Source organism: Mastomys coucha, unplaced genomic scaffold, assembly GCF_008632895.1.
Source record: "Mastomys coucha isolate ucsf_1 unplaced genomic scaffold, UCSF_Mcou_1 pScaffold15, whole genome shotgun sequence".
In the NCBI taxonomy this organism is placed as follows: domain Eukaryota; kingdom Metazoa; phylum Chordata; class Mammalia; order Rodentia; family Muridae; genus Mastomys; species Mastomys coucha.
In genome coordinates, this window is record NW_022196897.1 from 26,730,158 (window position 1) to 26,742,396 (window position 12,239).

The 12,239-nt window shown below is 47.8% G+C and overlaps 2 protein-coding genes across 2 annotated transcripts in view; one reads left to right on the top strand and one right to left on the bottom strand.

The window, feature by feature from the left end:
• Rpl35 (ribosomal protein L35) overlaps positions 1-2,010 on the bottom strand; it is a 3,455-nt gene extending 1,445 nt beyond the window's left edge. The window contains exons 1-3 of the mRNA XM_031370126.1: positions 1,870-2,010; positions 1,498-1,634; positions 856-937 (exon numbers count right to left, since the gene is read on the bottom strand). Coding sequence (XP_031225986.1) covers positions 856-937; positions 1,498-1,634; positions 1,870-1,872 — 222 coding nt within the window. The 5' untranslated portion in view covers positions 1,873-2,010. The remainder of the gene's footprint in view (positions 1-855; positions 938-1,497; positions 1,635-1,869) is intronic.
• Positions 2,011-5,931: 3,921 nt separating this feature from the next.
• The window catches only part of Arpc5l (actin related protein 2/3 complex subunit 5 like), a 7,658-nt gene continuing 1,350 nt past the window's right edge, over positions 5,932-12,239 (top strand). The window contains exons 1-2 of the mRNA XM_031373196.1: positions 5,932-6,248; positions 12,172-12,235. Coding sequence (XP_031229056.1) covers positions 6,100-6,248; positions 12,172-12,235 — 213 coding nt within the window. The 5' untranslated portion in view covers positions 5,932-6,099. The remainder of the gene's footprint in view (positions 6,249-12,171; positions 12,236-12,239) is intronic.

A 12,239-nucleotide genomic window follows, 5' to 3' on the forward strand; every position in this document is an offset into this window, starting at 1 on the left:
CACTCAGCACCCTGAACCATAGGCGTGTGGTCCCCAGCCACTCAGCACCCTGAACCATAGGCGTGTGGGCCCCAGCCACTCAGAAGCTGTACTTCAGACCCGCCTAAGCCCCCCCCCAATTGCTCGTGGGCAGTGGAGTCACACCACGACAACTTTCTGGTGTGCCAGACCCCAACACTAAGTAAAATTCGCAGAGGTAATCTAAGACTCCACCAGTTGGCTTCAATTAAGGGAGATTATCTTAAAATGGCACAGCTTCCCCTACCCCAATGCTTCCAGAGACTAACCATGGTCACAGGAAGTCAATTCCTAGTAAAACATGGGAGTTTGAAAGCACTAACACTTATGACAAAAATCTTTCAACTATCCCAGCAATACTGTTTCTTTTTGGTTTTTCGACACAGGGGAACCCTGTGTCGCCTTGGCTGTCCTGGAACTCTGTAGACCAGGCTGGCCTCGAACTCAGAAATTCACCTGCCTCTGCCTCTCAAGTGTTGGGACTAAAGGCGTGCACCACCACCGGCCTGCTCATCAATACTCTTAATGTTCTCATGATACGGCTTTTGGGGGGTCCCTGTTACCCAACTTCTCCACACCTTGCAACAGCAGGTGCTTGGCTGTGAGACAGACACACTGAACAGCTAGCTAGCCTTTACCTCAGGCTAGGGTTCCAGTTCCATCTTATAGCAAAGCAATACCTAACAACTACCACACAGCTTAGTTAAGGCTAGTGTCCAGTCTGGGAAGCTGATAACTGGGCAAACTAGGCCACATAATGGAAGCCTCATGACGGCCCAGTCCCCCAGTCCCATGTACACTAGAACCTTTCCACAATAGTTCCTGGCCGGTGCTCACCTTGTAGAATTTCCTGAGGTTTTCTTTTTGAGTCTGGTTAATGACAGTGAGGACTCGGGCGATGGATTTTCGTACAACTCGTCTATAAAAACAGATGGCAGTGAAGATCAGGCAGGCACATACAACTCCCCAACACAAGGCCCTCATTTATATCACCCAGGAGGTAAAGCTAGAGGTAAGGACAGGTTTGTCAACCGATACACGTGGAGACTTAATGCAGATTTGGCAATGAGACGTTTACACTCAGGCTAAGAACTCATACAAAGGCCCAGAGACTGAGGCCATGCCTTCAAGTTAACTAGTTCAGTGTAAGTAATCACAAATTGGAGAAAGAGAACAGGTGAGAAGAGAGAACATTGAAGCCAGGTACAGGCCCGAGAACAGTTGATTTTAGTCATGGTGATAAGAGATCAACTCGCGATTGGAACACAGGGTCTCGGTGTCTCTTTGCAAGTCTCCCTGGTCGTTACCACTTGGTTCCAGTCTCACTACAACCCATGTGCGGTGGCACCACCGTGGCCCTTCAAGAATGCCCTATTTTCTCACCAGAGTTGTTAGCCAAGGACAATGGGGCGGGGGGAGGCTGACGGGTCCAAGGCAGGGAAGGGTAATTATTCAGCTGGGACCTCAAGGCCCACTTACATCTTGGAGAGCTTGGACGCGGCGCCGCCTGTCACTTTGGCGACGCGAAGCTGGGACAATTCCACCTTCAGATCGTCCAGTTGTTTCAACAGCTCCTCCTTCTTCTTGCCGCGCAGGTCCCGAGCCTTAATCTTGGCCTGCACGAGAGGCGTCTCTGTGGGTCACTGAGCGGGAGCTCCCGCTTCCTCCGCGGCCGACCAGAGGCCGCGCGCGGCGTAAGCAAGGGTAGGCAGTGAGCCGGCCCGAACCTGGCACGACCGTACGGATTCGCAGGCCCCCGCTTCCCCGAGTCCCCCACGTCCTCCCCGCGCCCCGCGCCACTGTCCCCACGAGTTCCCGGCTCCCGATGGCACCCGATTCCCGTGGACTCACCATCGCTGCGTTGTTCACGGCTGAGGCCGCCCGGTTCGAGAGAGAGAGAGAGAGAGAGAGAGGAAAGGGCGGGACCGACTTCCGCAACTACTGCCTGGCGGTGTCGAGCGCGGCCAATAGCGTCGCGGCGTGGGAAGCCGGCTCCGCCCGTGCGCAGTCGCGTCGGCAGTACCCTCCGCTTCCGGGGAAGCCGGTCTCTAAGCAACCCGGAGGAAACGGAGGCTCCGGGTGAGCAGCACCTTGATGGCTGGTGCTAGCGCAGCGCGGTGAAGGCTGCAGTTCTTAAGTTCACTCGTTTTTTGTTTTTTTTTTCGGGAAGCCTGAAGTTCCCTGGTCGGTGCAGGTCTGAGCTAGCCGCGGGTGGTGTCAGTGTGCGGAGGGTATGAGGTGTGAGGGTTTTGTTTTGTTTTAAAGTTTGGCCGGGCGTGGTGGCGCACGCCTTTAATCCCAGCACTTGGGAGGCAGACAGAGGCAGGCCGATTTCTGAGTTCGAGGCCAGCCTGGTCTACAGAGTAAGTTCCAGGACAGCCAAGGCGACACAGAGAAACCCTGTTTCGAAAAAATCCAAACAAAACCAAAACAATCCAAAACAAAAAAACTCGTCTTTATAGAGATTCCAAATCTTGCTGATAGTTTGGTTCCGTGGTAGTGTTTCCCTGACATGCGTGTTCCGTCCCGGGTACCGATACACAAGAAAATAAAAACTCAGAAACAAAATCAGTCTTGCTTTATTGCTAGTACCAGTTGATATCTTTCTTGGCAAGTCTCTTCGAGTCTCTGGTTAGTGTATCTTTGAGGATTAGAGGAACTAAACTGAAAACGTGCAAAGCTCCCAGCCAAGACCTGATATGTAAAGATCGTGGAAAGTATCAATTGGTATTAACATAGTTAAAGTGCACATGGCCCTTTACCCACAGTCCCAGACAGACCGCCAGCATCTAGATCAGAGCAAAGCAGACTAGATGTTAGGTGTCTATGATGAGTGACCAAACTGACCAATTGGAGCCCTTTCTTTGCCAAGCTCCAATCAGCAGCTGCCCTTTTCCCAGCAGTTTTTCAACTGTTGTTCATGACATGATGCGGATAGTAGAGAAGTTGGGTAACAAGGACCCCCTAAAAGCTTCTCTTCAGAGCTGTATCATGAGAACATTTCTAGTCACCTTGCACCCAAAGTGTAGCAGCCTACCCTTGTATCCTATGTACTTTTTTAAAAAAAGATTTATTATTATATATTAGTACACTGTTGCTGTCTTCAGATGCACCAGAAGAGGGTGTCTGATCTCATTAGGGGTGGTTGTGAGCCACCATGTGGTTGCTGGGATTTGAACTCAGGACCTTTGGAAGAGCAGTCAGTGAGTGCTCTTATCCACTGAGCTATCTCGCCAGCCCCCTATGTACTCTTGTACCAAGCTGAGCCATGTGTTTGTGTGCCTGTTTCCAGAGCCAGTCTTGAAGGTCTTTGAGGGTTTGATGCTCCCTAGGCCCAGGATGTGGATACTGGTTGGACAGAATGAATTAATAGGCCTTTTGTAAGTGGGATAAGGAGAAATGAACAGAGTGTGAATTATTTTTAAATGCAAGCCTAAAGATGATCAGGATTCTATTAGAGTTATGAATATACATATTTCTGGAAATTTTTTGTGGTGTTAGGATTAAACTCAGGATTCACAATATTTTTGAATTCCCAATATATTGGGTTACACCCCCATCTTTGAAGACAAAAAAGTTACAGGTACTGTACTTTACCATCCCTGATGTAATTAAGACAGCTTTTACAGTTTTTATTTTTATATGTACCATGTGTGTGCAGTGCTGGCAGAGGTAACTAGATCTCCCTGGAGGTGGAGTTGCATAGCACTGTGAGCTGCTATGTGTATGCTGGGAGCTGAACCCAGGTCTTCTCCAAGAATAGCAAGGTTTTTTTTTTTTTAAATTTTGAGACAGAGTGGGGCAGTGGTGGCACAATCCTTTAATCCCAGCACTTGGGAGGCAGACAGATTTCTGAGTTCAAGGCCGGCCTGGTCTAAGGAGTGAGTTCCAGGACAGCCAGGGATACACAGAGGAACCCTGTCTTGAAAAACCAAAAAAAAAAAAAAAAAAAAAAAAAAAAAAAAAAATCTTGAGACAGGGTTTCACTGTGTAGTCTTGGCTGATATAGAACTCACAAGAACCCGCTGCCACTGCCTCCTAAGTGCTGGGATAAGAGGCATGTGCAGCAGGAGCACTCCAGCCTGGGATTTTTTTTTTTTTTTTTTGGTTTTTCGAGACAGGGTTTCTCTTGTGTAGCCCTGGCTGTCCTGGAACTCACTCTGTAGACCAGGCTGGCCTTGAACTCAGAAATCTGTCTGCCTCTGTCTGCCTCCCAAGTGCTGTGATTAAAGGCGTGAGCCACCACTGCACGGCTCATTTTTTTTTTTTAAAGACTTTGTCTTCAGGCATGCCAGAAGAGGACATCAGATCCCATTACAGATGGTTTTGAGCCACTATGTGCTTGCTGGGAATTGAACTCAGGACCTCTGGAAGAACATTCAGTGTTCTTAACTGCTGAGCCATCTCTCCAGCCGCCATCAGATTTCATATCCTGAATTTAAAACCCTATCTTCGGGTCATCGGTGGTGTATGCCTTTAATTCTAGCACTTGGGAGGCAGAGGCAGGTGGATCTTTCATAGTTTGAGGTCAGCCTGGTCTACAGAGCAAGTTCCAAGACAGCCAGGGCAAAACCAGGACAAAAAAGAGAAACCCCATCTTAAACAAAACAAACAAAAATCCTATTTGCCTAATGAATATTCATGAACACATTCATTAGTTTATTGAGGCTATTTCCCTGTCAAACCAGTATTGGATATTAAGTTCTTTCTGATCAAGATGTTCCGGGGAGGGACTGGAAAGATGGCTGGGCAGGTAAGAGCACTGGTTCCTTTTCCAGAGGACCTGGGGTTCCATTCCTAATATCCATAAGACATGGTGGCTAGCAACCATCTGTGTAATTCCAGTTCCAAAAAGATCCCACATCTTCTCCTGGCTTCCAGTAGGCAATACACCCACGTGGTGCACAGAAATACTTGCAGACAAAATACTCATATAAGTAAAATAACAATAAAAAAAGTTCTGGGGATGAGCTGGGCCGTGGTGGCACACGCCTTTAATCCCAGCACTTGGGAGGCAGTCAGAGGCAGGGTGGATTTCTGAGTTCGAGGCCAGCCTGGTCTTCAGAGTGAGTTCCAGGTCAGCCAAGGCTACACAGAGAAACCCTGTCTCGAAAAAAAACAAAAAAAACAAACAAAAACAAAAAACAAAAAAAAAAAGTTCTGGGGATATGTATTTCTGCTATCTTCTGATCAGCTTGCATTTCCTATTACTTCTAAGGTGTAGGGCAGGACTAGGTCCGGGACCTGAGACTTTATTCAGCGTCTACTTGCTTCCATGAGAGCTAGTATTTAGCATCCCAAGGTTAGGGTTCATCAGCCTGGCAGTTTTTGATTTTGAAATTCAAGGAGAGCTATGTAAAGCAAATCCACGTCTCACCTGGTTTTTGCTCGAGTTTCATTAGGTGAAAACATAATAGTTTTCGTATAATTACAAACAAAGATTCATTTTAGCCTACGGCTGAAATAAAGAAAAACCAGCACACCAAACGTCCTAGGCACCACCTTCCTCCCGTCAGATCCTGGGAATTCTGCAGCTTTCGCCTCTTAAAATATGCCTCTTCAGTCAGTACAGGTGGCCACAGAATCATCTTTATTTTCCGGAACGCCCGCAGGAGTCGGTACACCCTCTACTTAAGTAAAGATGTCATCGAGCGGCCTGCCATCCCCTGGGTTACACACCAACGCCTTTAAAGCCGTCCATTTCTAACAAAGAAGTCCTTTGTGGTCCTTTTGTGGGTCAGTGAAGTTAGTGTTTGAGACTCCGCACTGCGTGTCTCTCCCTTCCTCCCGAGCGGACAGAAGCGCCGCACAGGGCAGCAGCCCGGTTTCTGGGAGGACAGAGCTAAGGCTGCAGCGTCCCCGACGCCGCTTCACGCGCGTTCCCTGGTCCCGCGGCGCAGCCCCGCCCACAAGAGCTTCCGGTTCCGGCGCAGCCCGGAAGTGGGCGGGCGGACGGCGGCTGCGCGCAGAGGAGGGGAGGAGGTGCCCGGTGGCCGCTTCCCGCCCCCGAGCGGAGCCGGTGCGGAGGGGAGCCGGTACGGAGCGAAGCCTAGGCGGCTGAGTGGCCGCTGCGCTCCCGCTATGGCCCGGAACACGCTGTCCTCACGCTTCCGCCGAGTGGATATCGACGAATTTGACGAGAACAAATTCGTAGACGAGCACGAAGAGGCGGCGGCGGCGGCGGGCGAGCCAGGCCCCGACCCCTGCGAGGTAGACGGGCTCCTGCGGCAATATCCTTCCCGGCGCGGCGGCCCGACTCGGCCTTCGCACCCTGATCACCTCAGTCCCAGTCCCCTCGCCCTCCGCCCCTCCCCCCTCCCGGCTCCTGCCAGTCCTAGGCTCTCCGGTTCCGTCGTTGGTGGCCTCACGCCTTTCTCAGCAGCGCAGCCCTGCAGCTCGTCTCCCTCCGCTCGGCCGCGCTCCGCATCCTTCAGGGTGGCCATGCATCGGCCTTGGTATCCCTTTATCCCTCCTTGTAGTAAGCGGGGTCATTCCCCGGGCGCTTGTCCTCAGGAGGGACCGAGGTGAGCCCACCTTGGATTCATTGAGCAGCCAGGGCCACTGCCCTCCTGCACTTGTCTAACTGGCTTTCTTGGTCCGGATTGCAGCCCGGCGTGAAAATAGGTGGGTGGATGGTTGCAGGAGACTGACTAAGGGCGGAGGTGGGGGAGGTGCTGTTTTAGGTCCAGCCCTCAGGTGTGACATGGCCTGCTACCTTTTCTCATCTGTCGCCACTTTCCTCAGCACGTTTGGGTTGCGCCTTTATGGACCAAGTACATGCAACAAGTAATGCGACTCTGCCATTAACTGCCTTGTGCAGAAAGCGTGGAAAAAACTAGTGATTCAGAGCTCAAAAACACCATACAGTATCAAGTGTAAAAGTGGCTCCCCGCGACTGAAAATGACTGCTGGTGGCCACAGAAAACAAGCATTTAGAACAGAAGAGTAAAAATAGAGGTGATTGTCACAGCTGGCTTGGTCTCTTAGCACCACAGGAAACTGATTTATTCTCACAGGAAGATTTTTTTTTCTTTATTCAAATAGCTTGACAGGAAGTGTGTACCCCTCCCCCGTACTTGCCAGGGTAGGGTTGGAGGCTCTTGCTGTATAGAAATCAGATTCTGGGTGTTTAATCAGTTGACTCAGCCTGGGAAGTCAGGTATACTGCTTTTGGGAGGAGTCCTATCTTGCTCTTCAAATATATCTTGAAAACAACCCTTTTAGACTGAACAGGAATGTGTTTTTGAAATGTGGAGATTTCAAACTTTTATTTCCTGCACTATTCAGATGGTTAATTGGGTCATGAGAAGGCCCCTAGAGGGAAGATTGGTTTTTAGTATGGTGCAGTTACTGTTGACAAGGCTCTAGAATGATGCATTTGGGCCAGAATCCTAATTATATTGATGAAGAGACTGGGATCTGTCAGGTGCTGCCTTGGTATTGTTGCTCGGACTTGTTGAAGGCCCTGGCTGGTTTTTCTTTTTCTTTGAGGCAGCTTAGAGGCATTGGCTTAGCTCATAGAGGAGATGGCTTCTACACTCATGGCAGTGTCAGAAGCCTTGTTACCATGGAGAGTGTACCTCTAGGGATTGGGAGAAGGGAGGCTAGCAGATGAGAAGTGAAACCCTAGCAGATGTCAGGACTAGGTAGGGAGAAGGATGGAACTAGTAATTGAGTCCCTGTCAGGTGCCAATCATTGCATTCAATATATAGAACCTCAAGTGAGTCTTAGGAAAGAATAGCAAAGAGGTTTGGGGGACGTCAGGAGGTGGTGGTCTCAGGGCTGTGCTGGAAATTGTCATTGTGGAAGAGCAGAACTTGGAAATAGAAGGCTGTGCATCCACATAGGCACCATCTAACCTGCTTTAACCTTCTGCTGGTCACATACTCTCTCAACCCCAGCATTCTTTTTTTTTTTAAAGATTTATTTATTTTTGGTTTTTCGAGACAGGGTTTCTCTGTATAGCTCTGGCTGTCCTGGAACTCACTCTGTAGACCAGGCTGGCCTCAAACTCAGAAATCTGCCTGCCTCTGCCTCCCAAGTGCTGGGATTAAAGGCATGCACCACCACCACCCGGCAAGATTTATTTACTATTTATACATAAGTACACTGTAGCTGACTTTGGACACACCAGAAGTGGGTGTCAGATCTCATTATGTGGTTGCTGGGATCTGAACTCAGGACCTTTGGAAGAGCAGTCAGTGCTGAGCCATCTCACCAGCCCCAACCTCAACATTCTTTTTTTTTTTTTTTAATTTATTTATTTAGTATATGTAAGTACACTATAGTTGTCTTCAGACACCCCAGAAGAAGGCATCAGATCTCATTACGGATGGTTGTGAATCACCATGTGGTTGCTGAGATTTGAACTCAGGACCTTTGGAAGAGCAGTCAGTGCTCTTAACCACTGAGCCATGTCTCCAGCCCTCAACATTCTTAAAATGATACCGACAACTATGTTGGTCTTACCACTTCAATGGATGTACCACTGAGCACACAGTAGGTGTACTCCAAAACTTTGGCCCAGGTTGTAGTAGGGGCAAGGGATTGATTGTAGAGAGGGCATGGATTTGAAAGGCAGCTCTGAATTGTAGCTTTTTGACCTTGGGCAGGTAATTTCCCTTCTGACTCAGTTTTGTTGTCTCTAGGGCCTAGAGGGTTTTTAGAATAAGGTGAAATGTGACTGCATCTGGTCCTGGATCCAAAACCCCCAGGGAATTTTTTCCTCCACTCCAGCAGTTCTAAAGTACCATTGTAGCTCATTTTCTTTTTCAGTGAAACAGTGTCTGGTCCTTGAAGTAGGACTGTAGAGCAGTGGTCTTGAGTGATTTGGTAGTTTTTTCACCCATCTCAAGGAAATTTTGGGTGTTTGGTGACATTTTGATTATTACAGTTTTGGGATGTTACTGGAAACTTTAGGGTAGAGGCCAAGGAGGCTGCTAAGTATCCTGCAGCATACATCAAAGAATCATCTGGTTTAAAATGGCTGTAGGGCCATGGCTGAGAATAGTCTAGAGGGTTCTTCAGTTGCCACAGCCTGTTCTCTGAAATTACTGGAAGCCCATCTGGGTATGGAGGCTAGTTTAGTAAATGTGTGATTGTAGAGGTGCCTCTCTGCTTCCTGTTCTACCCAGCATTTGTGGGCCTTTGGTTGTCAGTGGTTGCTTTGACAAGCTGCAGTACTAAGCCTAACATTTTCATTCTTATGGACTAATTATATCATTTCTGCCCTTCCCTCTCATCTCTTTTGTGAATGAAATGGTTGTTAGTCCATGTGTTCTGTTAAGTTTATGGGACCCTGCTTATTGCCTGGGGATACCAAGTTAGAAAAGTTATGGGGTAGAGGGTTATCAGTGGCTGTATCAGGACTAGTTCTTGTTTGAGGAAAAAGAAATCCAAAATTAAAGGTAAAGGGTGGGGGGACCTGTCTACCCTGTAAGGTAGGCCCATTCTAACGTGGTGAGAGAGTGACTTGCCTGGTGGTACAGACTAGGTTTTTAAGATGGCACTCACTGGGGAAGCTGGGAATTCAGGTTTGCAGTAGAGGCTAGCTGTTCACACATGGGTATTGACAAAAGTAAAGACCTGATTGGGCAGAGTCATTCCTTGTTCTATTTTTGAAGCTTTTTGGCTTAAGCCAGTGTTTCACATGAGGAAATGAAAGTTGGCTGATGTAATTCAGTTTAAAATAGGTATAACCTTTGGGGACATAACCTAGATTGTAATTTTCTTTTGTGTGCTGGGTATTTAGAACTCAGCAGTGAATGAGAAATTAGGAACATTCTATCTAATGTTTGTGGGGCAAGGGAGCAAATGGCTCATTTTGTGGGCCAAAGTGACTTGGAAGATAAACAATCCCCTTTCCCCCTTGAGACAAGTTTTAACTATGTAGCTCTGGCTGGCCTTGAATATGCCTAAATTTAAAGGCGTGAATTATAGGTCTAGCCTGAGAGGTATATTTGACATACTTGATTTCTTTAGCAGTTTGATAAGAGGCCCAGAGTGAAGAAGATGTATGTATGTTATGTCTAGCCTGGTGGTGGTAGCATCGAATGCCTTTAATCTCAGCACTCAGGAGGCAAAGGCAGGTGGATTTCTGAGTTCAAGGTCTACAGATGAGTTCCAGGACAGACTGGGGTATACAGGGAAGCCCTGCTTTGAAAAACAAAACTATTAAGATGTGTTTGTTCTATTCCCTCTTAGAATGAGAGAGAGAGTGAGAACTCCTTGCAGTCCATTGGTACATGATTCACCGTGAAGATCCTGTAGAGCAGACAGTACCTAGCACTAAGGATGTACAATACAAGTAGGCTCTGAAGGGTCTCTGGCCAGCTTGAAGGGGAACAGGCATAGCTCTGGCAGACCTTACCCTTGCTAAAAACAGATTGCATTCCTGAAGCTAGCCCCTAAAGTCTATTTGGCCTTATTTGGCTACTTCCTATGCCTGAGGCTGACTACCAAGGTCCAGCTATTAAAGTATTGAAGTCTGGGGACTGGTGAAATGGCTTAGTGGGTAAGGGCACCAACTGCTCTTCCAAAGGTCCTAAGTTCAAATCCCAGCAACTACATGGTAGCTCACAAGCATCTGTAATGGGATCCAATTCCCTCTTTGGTGCGTCTGAAGACAGCTACAGTGTGCTTATTTATAATGATAAATCTTTGGGCCGAGCCAGCAGGGACTAAGCAAGCGGGGTCTACTGAAGCAAGTGGGGTTGACCTGAGCCAGCAGAGGTCCTAAAAGTCAATTCTCAACAACTAGATGAAGGTTCACAACTGTCTGTACAGCTACAGTGTGTACTCATATACATAAAATAAATAAATCTTTTTAAAAAAGTATTGAAGTCAGGCAATCAAAAGCCCCTTTTGGCTCACCTAATTAACATGCCCAATTAAAATGAAATATCTCATTCTAACATGGTTTTCCCATTTAGACCTTTATTTATTTGTTTGTTTTTGGTTTTTCGAGACAGGGTTTCTCTGTGTAGCCCTGACTGTCCTGGAACTCACTCTGTAGACCAGGCTGGCCTTGAACTAAAAAAACTGCCTGCCTCTGCCTCCCAAGTGCTGGGATTAAAGGCGTGCGCCACCACTGTCCGGTTATTCCTTTATTTTTATTCGGGGGGGGGGGGGGTTCTTTTTATAATCTTGGCTGCCCTGGAACTTCACTATAGACCAGGCTGGCCTCAAACTCAGCAATCCACTTCCCTCTGCCTCTAGAGCGCTGGGACTAAAAGGGTGCACTACCACTGCCTGGCCCATTTTACCTTTATAAACCACCTTTTTAAAAAAAAACAAAAAAAACCTTTTTCTTTTTTTAGGTTTATTTATTATATATAAGTACACTGTAGCTGTCTTCAGATACCAGAAGAGGGCATCAGATCTCATTACGGATGGTTGTGAGCTACCATGTGGTTGCTGGGATTTGAACTCATGACGTTTGGAAGAGCAGTCAGTGCTCTTAACTGCTGAGCCATCTCTCCAGCCCATAAACCACCATTTTCCTATGTGCCCCATCTGTTGTCTTTATCCAGAGGCAGTCCTTTGTTCTCGTTCTCTAGGACAAATACCTTTGCCCCCTTTCCCTTGCTTTTCTCTTCTCCCTCATCTTCTCTCTCCCATGTTTGTCTCTTATTCTCTGCCCTCTGAGGCAAAGAAATCTCTTTTTGTGCTGAGAACTTGGTATTGGGCGTTCCGAGTTAATACTCTTCCTTTCAGGCTCTATTAGATTCTAACACAAAAGGGGGCAGTATTTATTTTCCGTTTTTTTGAGACAGGGTTTCTCTGTATAGCCCTGGCTGTCCTGGAACTCACTTTGTAAACCAGGCTGGCCTCAAACTCAGAAATCTGCTTGCCCTGCCTCCCAAGTGCTGGGATTAAAGGTGTGTGCCACCAGTACCTGGCAGGAGGGCAGTTTTTTTTGAGGAGGAAGCTTCAGAGAGATACTTCAGGAAAAGCTTGCATGTTGGCAGAGGTGCCCTCTCCTCCTTCCTGTGGCTATAGCAGCTTGTGCCTGCTTGCAAGAGGCCAGCAGGAGACAGTGGGTGGTATGGGTAAGATCCCTTTAACTACTCTTGAGCTGTATATGAAGAGTGGTCATTAATGAAAGCATGGACTTGTTTGAGCCTAGCCATCCTTAACTGGCTTTGATGCACAGGGGACATGCTTCGGGCGTTCCATGCAGCCTTGCGGAACTCACCAATCAACACCAAGAATCAAGCTG